Here is a 13,640-nt window from a genome sequence, read left to right as displayed (position 1 = left end):
AATCAATCAAAATCACCTCTATTTCTATAATATGTTTTTCATTCTATCAAATGAGACCAAGAAAACGAGAATACAACCATAAATACCACACGAAAATAGACCACAAAGTCGGCATTTTAATTAAAAAAAACGGTCGGAGTTTTTTTTCTCATTATGCACTGCATGCTCCAGGATTTTCTTTTATATGGTGCACACTGACCATAGAGACCCATTCTCTCACATGTGGGCCTACCAGCTTTTTCCTGCTCGATTTGAAGCCGCTAGAATTTATGAGCATATACATGTCAAACACGGTACCTCGTAAGACGTATATATACGACCTCGACAGTCAAAGGGTTAATAATGAAAAAAAAAAAAAAAGCTTTTCAATCCACAGGCAATTTTCTCTTATTGTTTCGAGTTGCAAACTTTAGAGCAGTACAGAGCCCTCTTGTACGTGTTATTGGAGTGGGAGTAAGGTAATATTTATGAAGAGATTAATGGAAACCAGTTAGCCAAACCTGAGTCCTGAAAGTAGGAAGTAGAGTGCCTGTACTCTGAGGGATGAGTGAGGATGTTACAGTCAAAGGGTAAACTAATTGTGATGGCAACACATTTCTAGAAAGATGACTATTAAATGATGGTAAACATGTTTTTTTCTTTAGGCCACCCTACCTTGGCAGGAGACAGCCAGTGAGTTAAGAAAAATTTACACACACGTGCAAGCACACATGCATGCACACAGTCGCACAAAAAAAAAATACTTTTGTGTACATGATGCTTCTCAAACATTTTGAGACAAATTTAGTGTATAATATCACCATGCGTCAAGAAGCTACGACGAAATTAAAACAATTTCTTTAAATTAAAAGACATGGGAGTACACATCCAAATGATGTTTAAAATAAATCAGTGAATCACACTCAGGGAGAAGTTAGAATGGGACAACTTACGGCAGTTTATACGCCTCTAAGAATCTTCTCCTCCTGAGTTTCCTTCTGATGACGACCATGCAATAGACACTCATGATGATGAGAGTGGAGATGCCGTAGAGGAAGACGCACAGGCTGATGTCTGTACTGTTGAAGCCCCAGGTGCTCAGTGGACGCAGTGGCTGCTGTTCCGCCATGTTGTGAAGCTTCTCATTCACCTTCACGCTCTCCTTTCTCTCTTCCCTCTCTCTGTTTTTCTCTAACTCTTCCATGACTCTGGCTTGCTTGTTCTTTGCTGGAGGCGAGATCATCTGAGTACCTCGGAAGGAGAGCATCCCCTTAGAGTATATACGCTTAAGGTATGGCAGAACTTCCTGTTCGACTAGAGTACCTTTGTGCCAGCACGCTGCACATGCTGCTTCAGAGGGAAACTGTTGTTTTGGGTGCATGGGATCCTCACTCGCGTCACCATGAAGGCGCTTGTTAACTTTGTTATGGCCTCGCCACAACCAGAGGATGCCATCATCTGCCACATTCACGGATGATTCGGCATCTTCAGCATACATAGCTTGAAAGTGCTGCGAACAATATTTACACGAGAAAAAGTGTTTTACGAAGCCATGAATAGCCCGGAGAATTGTCTTGGCATTAAATGACACTTTACTGCCATCTTGAAGAACTGAATTAACTGTCAGCACATGGAAGGTAGTCCATAGACCACAAGGATAACCTCTGTACCTGGGCTCACTTCCCAGACACCCAATCCAAGGCTGATGAGTGGGCAAGATGGAATCCTGACCCTGGAGAGACTTCATAACTTCAGCAAACTTGATGCCTTCAATGCCATTTCTCTGACCAACAGTGTACTGATGCAGCTTGGACAAGAACTTGTGGACAACTGGTCGAGCTGGGAGGTACTTCACCAGCACTTCCAGGAAATCCTGGAGGGATTTAAGCGCTTCTCCTCGGACAAACTTATGTTGTATGACTTCATGCCCTAGTGCATAAGAAACAGCATTCTCAATATCAACCATGTAGACTTGGTCACTTCTCTCTATGCCGGCAAAGGCAGTGTCAGGCAAGTCGTCTTCGTAGTTAAGTTTATCGCTATTTATTTCCTCTGGCTGCCCGTCACCAGCGCCCTCCGTATCTTCCTTCTTTACTGCAGCATCAGTTCTTCGACCTGTAATAAAATATTGAAGACAATTATGTGTAATATTGCTTTTTTTTTTTTTTATCAGATTGGGTCTAATACTGAGGTAGGGTGACCCAAAGAAAACAGATAATACATTCACCATCATTCATTCAATCACTGTCTTGCCTGAGGTGTGATGACATCACAGTTCAGGTGACCCTCCACAGTGCATTGTCCTCACTTCCTCCTTCAGAGTGCAGGCACTCTACTTCCCACCTCCACCCATCCTTCAGAGTGCAGGTACTGTGCTTTCCACCTCCAGGACTCAAGTCCGACTAAGCTTCCTCTCACTCTCACACACTATTTAAGAATCAAGGAGCACTGCAGCAGACCTACTGGCCCATGCTAAGCATGTCCATATTCTTCTCATTACTTGTAATCTTAATTCAAACTTAAGTAATAATTTTCTGCTTGTTTGTTCTTGTAATTCCTAAATCTGCTGTCTGTATAAACTTAACTGTCCTTATACATAAGCAAGTAATTAGCTATTGTCATTGTTGTCTCAAGTTGGGCTTAAGTTTGTCCAAAATGCTCTGCATAACTGTGGGTTTTCTGTATACACAACTAACTGTCAACCATTTCTATACAAACATTCTATCATGATGAAATAAAATATTATTGTTTTCTCTAACGAACCAGCCATATCCCACCAAAGCAGAGTGACCTAAAAAGAAAAACTGAAAGCTTTCCTTTTTAAATTTAGTAATTTATACAGGAGAAGGGGTTACTAGCCCCTTGCTTCTGGTATTTTAGTCACCTCTTACAACAAACATGGGTTATAGAGGAAGAATTATTTTCCACTTCCACATGGAGATTATTAAATACTTATTACTATTATTATTATTACCCATCCAAGTTATTTTTAAATCTCCCAAAGTTTTCCAATGTTGCTACCTGGCAGTTTGCTCCACTCATCTACAACTTTGATTCATGTAATCATGATGATACACCAGTCAATCTTGTGTGGGATTCATCTGTAAAAAAAAAAACCAGCATTTGCGGTCACACTGGTGGCCCATGCTAACCTCCCCGTGGTGTATAGAAATGCACTTAACTGGCTGAATCTTATAGCCAACTGATCCAGTTGAGAATGGCTGACGCCAGGCAGGTAAGGTCGCGCATGGCTGACGCCAGGCAGCCAAGGCCGAGCACGGCCGACGCCAGGCAGCCAAGGCCGAGCACGGCCGACGCCAGGCAGCCAAGGCCGAGCACGGCCGACGCCAGGCAGCCAAGGCCGAGCACGGCCGACGCCAGGCAGCCAAGGCCGAGCACGGCCGACGCCAGGCAGCCAAGGCCGAGCACGGCCGACGCCAGGCAGCCAAGGCCGAGCACGGCCGACGCCAGGCAGCCAAGGCCGAGCACGGCCGACGCCAGGCAGCCAAGGCCGAGCACGGCCGACGCCAGGCAGCCAAGGCCGAGCACGGCCGACGCCAGGCAGCCAAGGCCGAGCACGGCCGACGCCAGGCAGCCAAGGCCGAGCACGGCCGACGCCAGGCAGCCAAGGCCGAGCACGGCCGACGCCAGGCAGCCAAGGCCGAGCACGGCCGACGCCAGGCAGCCAAGGCCGAGCACGGCCGACGCCAGGCAGCCAAGGCCGAGCACGGCCGACGCCAGGCAGCCAAGGCCGAGCACGGCCGACGCCAGGCAGCCAAGGCCGAGCACGGCCGACGCCAGGCAGCCAAGGCCGAGCACGGCCGACGCCAGGCAGCCAAGGCCGAGCACGGCCGACGCCAGGCAGCCAAGGCCGAGCACGGCCGACGCCAGGCAGCCAAGGCCGAGCACGGCCGACGCCAGGCAGCCAAGGCCGAGCACGGCCGACGCCAGGCAGCCAAGGCCGAGCACGGCCGACGCCAGGCAGCCAAGGCCGAGCACGGCCGACGCCAGGCAGCCAAGGCCGAGCACGGCCGACGCCAGGCAGCCAAGGCCGAGCACGGCCGACGCCAGGCAGCCAAGGCCGAGCACGGCCGACGCCAGGCAGCCAAGGCCGAGCACGGCCGACGCCAGGCAGCCAAGGCCGAGCACGGCCGACGCCAGGCAGCCAAGGCCGAGCACGGCCGACGCCAGGCAGCCAAGGCCGAGCACGGCCGACGCCAGGCAGCCAAGGCCGAGCACGGCCGACGCCAGGCAGCCAAGGCCGAGCACGGCCGACGCCAGGCAGCCAAGGCCGAGCACGGCCGACGCCAGGCAGCCAAGGCCGAGCACGGCCGACGCCAGGCAGCCAAGGCCGAGCACGGCCGACGCCAGGCAGCCAAGGCCGAGCACGGCCGACGCCAGGCAGCCAAGGCCGAGCACGGCCGACGCCAGGCAGCCAAGGCCGAGCACGGCCGACGCCAGGCAGCCAAGGCCGAGCACGGCCGACGCCAGGCAGCCAAGGCCGAGCACGGCCGACGCCAGGCAGCCAAGGCCGAGCACGGCCGACGCCAGGCAGCCAAGGCCGAGCACGGCCGACGCCAGGCAGCCAAGGCCGAGCACGGCCGACGCCAGGCAGCCAAGGCCGAGCACGGCCGACGCCAGGCAGCCAAGGCCGAGCACGGCCGACGCCAGGCAGCCAAGGCCGAGCACGGCCGACGCCAGGCAGCCAAGGCCGAGCACGGCCGACGCCAGGCAGCCAAGGCCGAGCACGGCCGACGCCAGGCAGCCAAGGCCGAGCACGGCCGACGCCAGGCAGCCAAGGCCGAGCACGGCCGACGCCAGGCAGCCAAGGCCGAGCACGGCCGACGCCAGGCAGCCAAGGCCGAGCACGGCCGACGCCAGGCAGCCAAGGCCGAGCACGGCCGACGCCAGGCAGCCAAGGCCGAGCACGGCCGACGCCAGGCAGCCAAGGCCGAGCACGGCCGACGCCAGGCAGCCAAGGCCGAGCACGGCCGACGCCAGGCAGCCAAGGCCGAGCACGGCCGACGCCAGGCAGCCAAGGCCGAGCACGGCCGACGCCAGGCAGCCAAGGCCGAGCACGGCCGACGCCAGGCAGCCAAGGCCGAGCACGGCCGACGCCAGGCAGCCAAGGCCGAGCACGGCCGACGCCAGGCAGCCAAGGCCGAGCACGGCCGACGCCAGGCAGCCAAGGCCGAGCACGGCCGACGCCAGGCAGCCAAGGCCGAGCACGGCCGACGCCAGGCAGCCAAGGCCGAGCACGGCCGACGCCAGGCAGCCAAGGCCGAGCACGGCCGACGCCAGGCAGCCAAGGCCGAGCACGGCCGACGCCAGGCAGCCAAGGCCGAGCACGGCCGACGCCAGGCAGCCAAGGCCGAGCACGGCCGACGCCAGGCAGCCAAGGCCGAGCACGGCCGACGCCAGGCAGCCAAGGCCGAGCACGGCCGACGCCAGGCAGCCAAGGCCGAGCACGGCCGACGCCAGGCAGCCAAGGCCGAGCACGGCCGACGCCAGGCAGCCAAGGCCGAGCACGGCCGACGCCAGGCAGCCAAGGCCGAGCACGGCCGACGCCAGGCAGCCAAGGCCGAGCACGGCCGACGCCAGGCAGCCAAGGCCGAGCACGGCCGACGCCAGGCAGCCAAGGCCGCGCACGGCCGACGCCAGGCAGCCAAGGCCGCGCACGGCCGACGCCAGGCAGCCAAGGCCGCGCACGGCCGACGCCAGGCAGCCAAGGCCGCGCACGGCCGACGCCAGGCAGCCAAGGCCGCGCACGGCCGACGCCAGGCAGCCAAGGCCGCGCACGGCCGACGCCAGGCAGCCAAGGCCGCGCACGGCCGACGCCAGGCAGCCAAGGCCGAGCACGGCCGACGCCAGGCAGCCAAGGCCGAGCACGGCCGACGCCAGGCAGCCAAGGCCGAGCACGGCCGACGCCAGGCAGCCAAGGCCGAGCACGGCCGACGCCAGGCAGCCAAGGCCGAGCACGGCCGACGCCAGGCAGCCAAGGCCGAGCACGGCCGACGCCAGGCAGCCAAGGCCGAGCACGGCCGACGCCAGGCAGCCAAGGCCGAGCACGGCCGACGCCAGGCAGCCAAGGCCGAGCACGGCCGACGCCAGGCAGCCAAGGCCGAGCACGGCCGACGCCAGGCAGCCAAGGCCGAGAACGGCCGACGCCAGGCAGCCAAGGCCGAGAACGGCCGACGCCAGGCAGCCAAGGCCGAGAACGGCCGACGCCAGGCAGCCAAGGCCGAGAACGGCCGACGCCAGGCAGCCAAGGCCGAGAACGGCCGACGCCAGGCAGCCAAGGCCGAGAACGGCCGACGCCAGGCAGCCAAGGCCGAGAACGGCCGACGCCAGGCAGCCAAGGCCGAGAACGGCCGACGCCAGGCAGCCAAGGCCGAGAACGGCCGACGCCAGGCAGCCAAGGCCGAGAATGGCCGACGCAAGGCAGCCAAGGCCGAGAATGGCCGACGCCAGGCTGTCAAGGCCGAGAATGGCCGACAACAGGCTGTCAAGGCCGAGAATGGCCGACACCAGGCTGTCAAGGCTGACACCAGGCTGTCAAGGCTGAGAATGGCCAACACCAGGCTGTCAAGGCTGAGAATGGCCGACACCAGGCTGTCAAGGCTGAGAATGGCCGACACCAGGCTGTCAAGGCTGAGAATGGCCGACACCAGGCTGTCAAGGCTGAGAATGGCCGACACCAGGCTGTCAAGGCTGAGAATGGCCGACACCAGGCTGTCAAGGCTGAGAATGGCCGACACCAGGCTGTCAAGGCTGAGAATGGCCGACACCAGGCTGTCAAGGCTGAGAATGGCCGACACCAGGCTGTCAAGGCTGAGAATGGCCGACACCAGGCTGTCAAGGCTGAGAATGGCCGACACCAGGCTGTCAAGGCTGAGAATGGCCGACACCAGGCTGTCAAGGCTGAGAATGGCCGACACCAGGCTGTCAAGGCTGAGAATGGCCGACACCAGGCTGTCAAGGCTGAGAATGGCCGACACCAGGCTGTCAAGGCTGAGAATGGCCGACACCAGGCTGTCAAGGCTGAGAATGGCCGACACCAGGCTGTCAAGGCTGAGAATGGCCGACACCAGGCTGTCAAGGCTGAGAATGGCCGACACCAGGCTGTCAAGGCTGAGAATGGCCGACACCAGGCTGTCAAGGCTGAGAATGGCCGACACCAGGCTGTCAAGGCTGAGAATGGCCGACACCAGGCTGAGAATGGCCGACACCAGGCTGTCAAGGCTGAGAATGGCAGACACCAGGCTGTCAAGGCTGAGAATGGCCGACACCGGGCTGAGAATGGCCGACACCGGGCTGAGAATGGCCGACACCGGGCTGAGAATGGCCGACACCGGGCTGAGAATGGCCGACACCGGGCTGAGAATGGCCGACACCGGGCTGAGAATGGCCGACACCGGGCTGAGAATGGCCGACACCGGGCTGAGAATGGCCGACACCGGGCTGAGAATGGCCGACACCGGGCTGAGAATGGCCGACACCGGGCTGAGAATGGCCGACACCGGGCTGAGAATGGCCGACACCGGGCTGAGAATGGCCGACACCGGGCTGAGAATGGCCGACACCGGGCTGAGAATGGCCGACACCAGGCTGAGAATGGCCGACACCAGGCTGAGAATGGCCGACACCAGGCTGAGAATGGCCGACACCAGGCTGAGAATGGCCGACACCAGGCTGTCAAGGCTGAGAATGGCCGACACCAGGCTGTCAAGGCTGAGAATGGCCGACACCAGGCTGTCAAGGCTGAGAATGGCCGACACCAGGCTGTCAAGGCTGAGAATGGCCGACACCAGGCTGTCAAGGCTGAGAATGGCCGACACCAGGCTGAGAATGGCTGACACCAGGTTGTCAAGGCTGAGAATGGCAGCCACCAGGCTGTCAAGGCTGAGAATGGCCGACACCGGGCTGAGAATGGCCGACACCGGGCTGAGAATGGCCGACACCGGGCTGAGAATGGCCGACACCGGGCTGAGAATGGCCGACACCGGGCTGAGAATGGCCGACACCGGGCTGAGAATGGCCGACACCGGGCTGAGAATGGCCGACACCAGGCTGAGAATGGCCGACACCAGGCTGAGAATGGCCAACACCAGGCTGAGAATGGCCGACACCAGGCTGAGAATGGCCGACACCAGGCTGAGAATGGCCGACACCAGGCTGAGAATGGCCGACACCAGGCTGAGAATGGCCGACACCAGGCTGAGAATGGCCGACACCAGGCTGAGAATGGCCGACACCAGGCTGAGAATGGCCGACACCAGGCTGAGAATGGCCGACACCAGGCTGAGAATGGCCGACACCAGGCTGAGAATGGCCGACACCAGGCTGAGAATGGCCGACACCAGGCTGTCAAGGCTGAGAATGGCCGACACCAGGCTGTCAAGGCTGAGAATGGCCGACACCAGGCTGTCAAGGCTGAGAATGGCCGACACCAGGCTGTCAAGGCTGAGAATGGCCGACACCAGGCTGTCAAGGCTGAGAATGGCCGACACCAGGCTGTCAAGGCTGAGAATGGCCGACACCAGGCTGTCAAGGCTGAGAATGGCCGACACCAGGCTGTCAAGGCTGAGAATGGCCGACACCAGGCTGTCAAGGCTGAGAATGGCCGACACCAGGCTGTCAAGTCTGAGAATGGCCGACACCAGGCTGAGAATGGCTGTCAAGGCTGAGAATGGCTGTCAAGGCTGACACCAGGCTGTCAAGGCTGACACCAGGTTGTCAAGGCTGACACCAGGCTGTCAAGGCTGACACCAGGCTGTCAAGGCTGACACCAGGCTGTCAAGCCTGAGAATGTCTGACACCAGGCTGTCAAGGCTGACACCAGGTTGTCAAGGTTGAAAATGGCTGACACCAGGCTGTCAAGGCTGACACCAGGCTGTCAAGGCTGAAAATGGCTGACACCAGGCTGTCAAGGCTGAGAATGGCTGACACCAGGCTGTCAAGGCTGAGAATGGCTGACGCCAGGCTGAGAATGGCTGACGCCAGGCTGAGAATGGCTGACGCCAGGCTGAGAATGGCTGACGCCAGGCTGAGAATGGCTGACGCCAGGCTGAGAATGGCTGACGCCAGGCTGAGAATGGCTGACGCCAGGCCGTCAAGGCTGAGAATGGCTGACGCCAGGCTGAGAATGGCTGACGCCAGGCTGAGAATGGCTGACGCCAGGCCGTCAAGGCTGAGAATGGCTGACGCCAGGCCGTCAAGGCTGAGAATGGCTGACGCCAGGCCGTCAAGGCTGAGAATGGCTGACGCCAGGCCGTCAAGGCTGAGAATGGCTGACGCCAGGCCGTCAAGGCTGAGAATGGCTGACGCCAGGCCGTCAAGGCTGAGAATGGCTGACGCCAGGCCGTCAAGGCTGAGAATGGCTGACGCCAGGCCGTCAAGGCTGAGAATGGCTGACGCCAGGCCGTCAAGGCTGAGAATGGCTGACGCCAGGCCGTCAAGGCTGAGAATGGCTGACGCCAGGTTGTCAAGGCTGAGAATGGCTGACACCAGGTTGTCAAGGCTGAGAATGGCTGACACCAGGTTGTCAAGGCTGAGAATGGCTGACACCAGGTTGTCAAGGCTGAGAATGGCTGACACCAGGTTGTCAAGGCTGAGAATGGCTGACACCAGGTTGTCAAGGCTGAGAATGGCTGACACCAGGTTGTCAAGGCTGAGAACGGCTGACACCAGGTTGTCAAGGCTGAGAACGGCTGACACCAGGTTGTCAAGGCTCAGAATGGCTGACACCAGGTTGTCAAGGCTCAGAATGGCTGACACCAGGTTGTCAAGGCTCAGAATGGCTGACACCAGGTTGTCAAGGCTGAGAATGGCTGACACCAGGTTGTCAAGGTTGAGAATGGCTGACACCAGGTTGTCAAGGTTGAGAATGGCTGACACCAGGTTGTCAAGGTTGAGAATGGCTGACACCAGGTTGTCAAGGTTGAGAATGGCTGACACCAGGTTGTCAAGGTTGAAAATGGCTGACACCAGGTTGTCAAGGTGAAATTTAAGTATTTTTATGAATGATAACAAATTTGAAATGTAGGCTAATAGAGATTTACAAGAGGCTTAGGAACATGTATAGTGGAGAAACTGTGTCCACTTGTTTCCTGCCGAACAAAACACCACTATCGTCACACACCCGAGTACACTGTCTTGTACGGCAGCATCCCCACGTTCAGACCGAGCTTCTTGGCAATCATTTCTTTCAATCCTTCACGGGTGTTGGGTGCACCTTTCACCACCTCTTCCTTCAGCGCCTTATCCACGAAGATCACAGTGGGTAAGTCAGCAGATGAGAACTCTGTGGCGTCAAGTATGTCTACTTCCTTGTAGCGGACGGCAACCTGCAAGCAATTATGGTCACCAATGTTATGGCCTATAATTTTATAGTGAACAATGTTATGGTGAACAATGTTATGGTGAACAATGTTATGGTGAACAATGTTATGGTCAGCAATGTTATAGTGAACAGTTATGAACAATGTTATTGTGAATGTTATGGTGAACAATATTAAGAACCTGGTATAATTGCCAGACTGGATAACAGGTTAGCAGTGTGTGTTATAAACTCTCTCACTGCAGTATAGTTATGGCAGTGTGCAGGTCTGGCACCAGGTCCTCAGGTATCTTCCAGGTACAGTAGAACCTGTGAATTCTGTATCCGCGGTTTTGGTTATCCATGGTTTACTGTGGCCCAAAAATAACAATTTTGCTTAATAATTAATAGCCCCAAAGCATAATAGTAATGATGCTGTCAGTTCTTCAAAGCCTCAGAGTAGCTGTGAAGTGCTTCCCATCAGTGAAAAAGGGCTAATTTTAGATTTATTTTGCATAATTTATCAATTAAACTTTATCATAGATATACAGTGGAACCTCTACTTACGAGTGCATCCATGTGCAAGTTTTTCTAGATACGAGCAGCTGCTCGGTCGATTTTTTTGCTTCCAGACGCGAGCAAAATTTCCAGATGCGAGTGGGCCTCAAGGGAGGTTAATTGACCCTGGTGAGGGGGCTCTTGCTCTTGAATTGGATCTCACTTGTTTGTTGGACTATTTAATTGAAACTTGGGCAATGTATGATGAAAAGATGCTTCTTAACATACACCAAAAATGAAAGAAATCAGACCATAAATAACGGAGTTCACTTCTCAGCCATTAGCCTCCCCTTAGTGGCACATTTTCGTATGTTTTTTATTGTTGTATTTTCATTTTATTTGGTCTTGTGTGATAGAATGGAAGATATACTACAGAAATAAATATGATTTTAGTTGGTTTCACGATGAAAAGTACCTTGAAATTGAGCTCAAAATAGCAGAAATGTTCGATTCTTTGGTGACATTAGTGGTAGACATTATGAGGCAGCAGTGGCAGACAACATGAAGCAGCAGTGGCAGACAACATGAACCAACAGTGGCAGACATCATGAGGCAGCAGTGGCAGACAACATGAAGCAGCAGTGGCAGACATCATGAGGTAGCAGTGGCAGACATCATGAGGTAGCAGTGGCAGACATCATGAGGCAGCAGTGGCAGACATCATGAGGTAGCAGTGGCAGACATCATGAGGTAGCAGTGGCAGACATCATGAGGCAGCATGATGTCTGCCACTGCAGACATGTCAGCATGTAGTCAGGAGCAGGAATCCCCGCTGTGGTGGCCCTTTAAACCCCAACAACAATGGCTGCTGTCACCACCACTAGCCACATACCTAATGACATGTATTTTATTCATTCTAGTGTATATATCATGTTTCTATTTTATTAATATTGTTTATTATGTCATATTACATGAATTGTGATAGATAAATAAGCTGTAGAGTTGATATTAGGGAAATTATTAAAGTATTTTCTCGTTCCTGGAATTCCACTGGAACGAATTAATTACATTTCAATTAATTTAAATGAGGAAAATCGACTCTGCAAACGAGCAAATCCAGTTGCGAGCAAGGTCATGGAACAGATTAAACTCATAAGTAGAGGTTCTACTGTACATGTAAATGAAAAATGACATATATAGGATTTGCTACTATCCGGAGTTTCAGATATCCATGGTAGGTCTTGGAACATATCCCCACAGATACGGGGGACTACTGTATATATTTTCAGCTATCTATATCTATCTATATCTATCTATATCTATATCTATCTATCTATATCTATCTATATCTATCTATCTATTTATATCTATCTATATCTATATCTATCTATATATCTATCTATATCTATATCTATCTATATCTATATCTATATCTATCTATCTATATCTATCTATATCTATCTATTTATATCTATCTATATCTATCTATATCTATCTATCTATATCTATCTATATCTATCTATATCTATCTATATCTATCTATCTATCTATATCTATCTATATCTATCTATATCTATATCTATCTATATCTATATCTATCTATATCTATCTATATCTATCTCTATATCTATCTATATCTATATCTCTCTCTCTCTCTGCTACAGAGTACGTATTTTGAACCTTTAAGGTGTTCCCAGTAAATTAAATGCTTTATTGGCTCTATATGGGTTTTAAATGACCTCTAACTGTTCCAGCTCTGATATCTCTCCTGAATGAGGCTGTCATCACTAAACAATACTGTTCCAGCTATGATATCTCTCCTACGCTGAACAAGGCCATTGACAGTGAACAATATTCCAAATGAGAGAGAAAACATCACCTCTTCAAGGTCATTGGTATTTCACCTAGATCTAGGCTCTTTCTCCAAAGAATACTAAGGGTTCATGCTAGTGGTACTTGGCACCTTTTTATTTTTTTTTATTAACACATCGGCCAATTCCCACCAAGGCAGGGTGGCCAGAAAAAAAAAAAACCTTCATCATTCACTCCATCACTGTCTTGCCAGAGGCATGCTTACACTACGGTTATAAAACTGCAACATTAACACCCATCCTTCAGAGTGCAGTCATTGTACTTCCCATCTCCAGGACTCAAGTCCGGTCTGCCAGTTTCCCTGAATCCCTTCAGGGAATTCCATAAATTCCCTGAATCCCTTCAGGAATTCCATGAATCTTTTCCAGGTGCTGAGTGAGTGGGAATGTTTTCAGTTTCTTTTTTGAATTCTATGGGATTAGTACTGTCAGTTAGTCTGTCTGCCTGACTTTCTGATGGAATAAAAAAAAAAAGATTTTGCATTCTCTACCTTGCTATCATTTAGCAAGTTGCTGAACACTAACTTATAATATTCTTTAAGAATTTTGCTTATTTCCTGTTCATTGTCAGCATACAAACCTCCCCTCATTAAGAGCCCAATTCTACAGGTAGTTCTTAGCTTGGATTTTGCATATGAATAAAAATTATCTGTGTTTCTTGCAATACCTTGGATGACGTTTTGTTCCCTTAGTGCTTCTTCTGTTTGGTACAACAACCTAAGTTGTTGCTCTATGTCGATGATCTCTCAGCTAAGATCATGTTTCCTTCGTTGTGACGTACTCACCTGATTAAGTAATTCTTCTGCACAATCTTCTATGCTCTCTATATCTAATCTTCTAGGCTTCCTCAATGGTACATATTTAATACAGACTTTGTATGATTCTGTGTTGTGGTTTTCCAAGCACTGGTGAGGATTCAGGGTGCTCAGGACTGTTTTTAGGGTGAAGCAGTGTAGTTCTAAACTGGGAAGAGG

General features: G+C 53.5%; 1 protein-coding gene across 6 annotated transcripts in view; it reads right to left on the bottom strand.

Moving 5' to 3' along the window:
* LOC128697051 (sulfhydryl oxidase 2) overlaps positions 1-13,640 on the bottom strand; it is a 69,219-nt gene that overhangs the window by 38,382 nt on the left and 17,197 nt on the right. For all 6 annotated transcript variants that reach the window (XM_070095318.1, XM_070095319.1, XM_070095320.1 and 3 more), the window contains 2 exons: positions 10,121-10,325; positions 933-2,094 (listed from right to left, as the gene is read on the bottom strand). In XM_070095318.1, coding sequence (XP_069951419.1) covers positions 933-2,094; positions 10,121-10,325 — 1,367 coding nt within the window. The remainder of the gene's footprint in view (positions 1-932; positions 2,095-10,120; positions 10,326-13,640) is intronic.

Source organism: Cherax quadricarinatus, chromosome 49, assembly GCF_038502225.1.
Source record: "Cherax quadricarinatus isolate ZL_2023a chromosome 49, ASM3850222v1, whole genome shotgun sequence".
NCBI lineage: Eukaryota > Metazoa > Arthropoda > Malacostraca > Decapoda > Parastacidae > Cherax > Cherax quadricarinatus.
The sequence above is the reverse complement of the archived record's forward strand: the minus strand, read 5'-3'. Positions and strand labels throughout refer to the sequence as shown.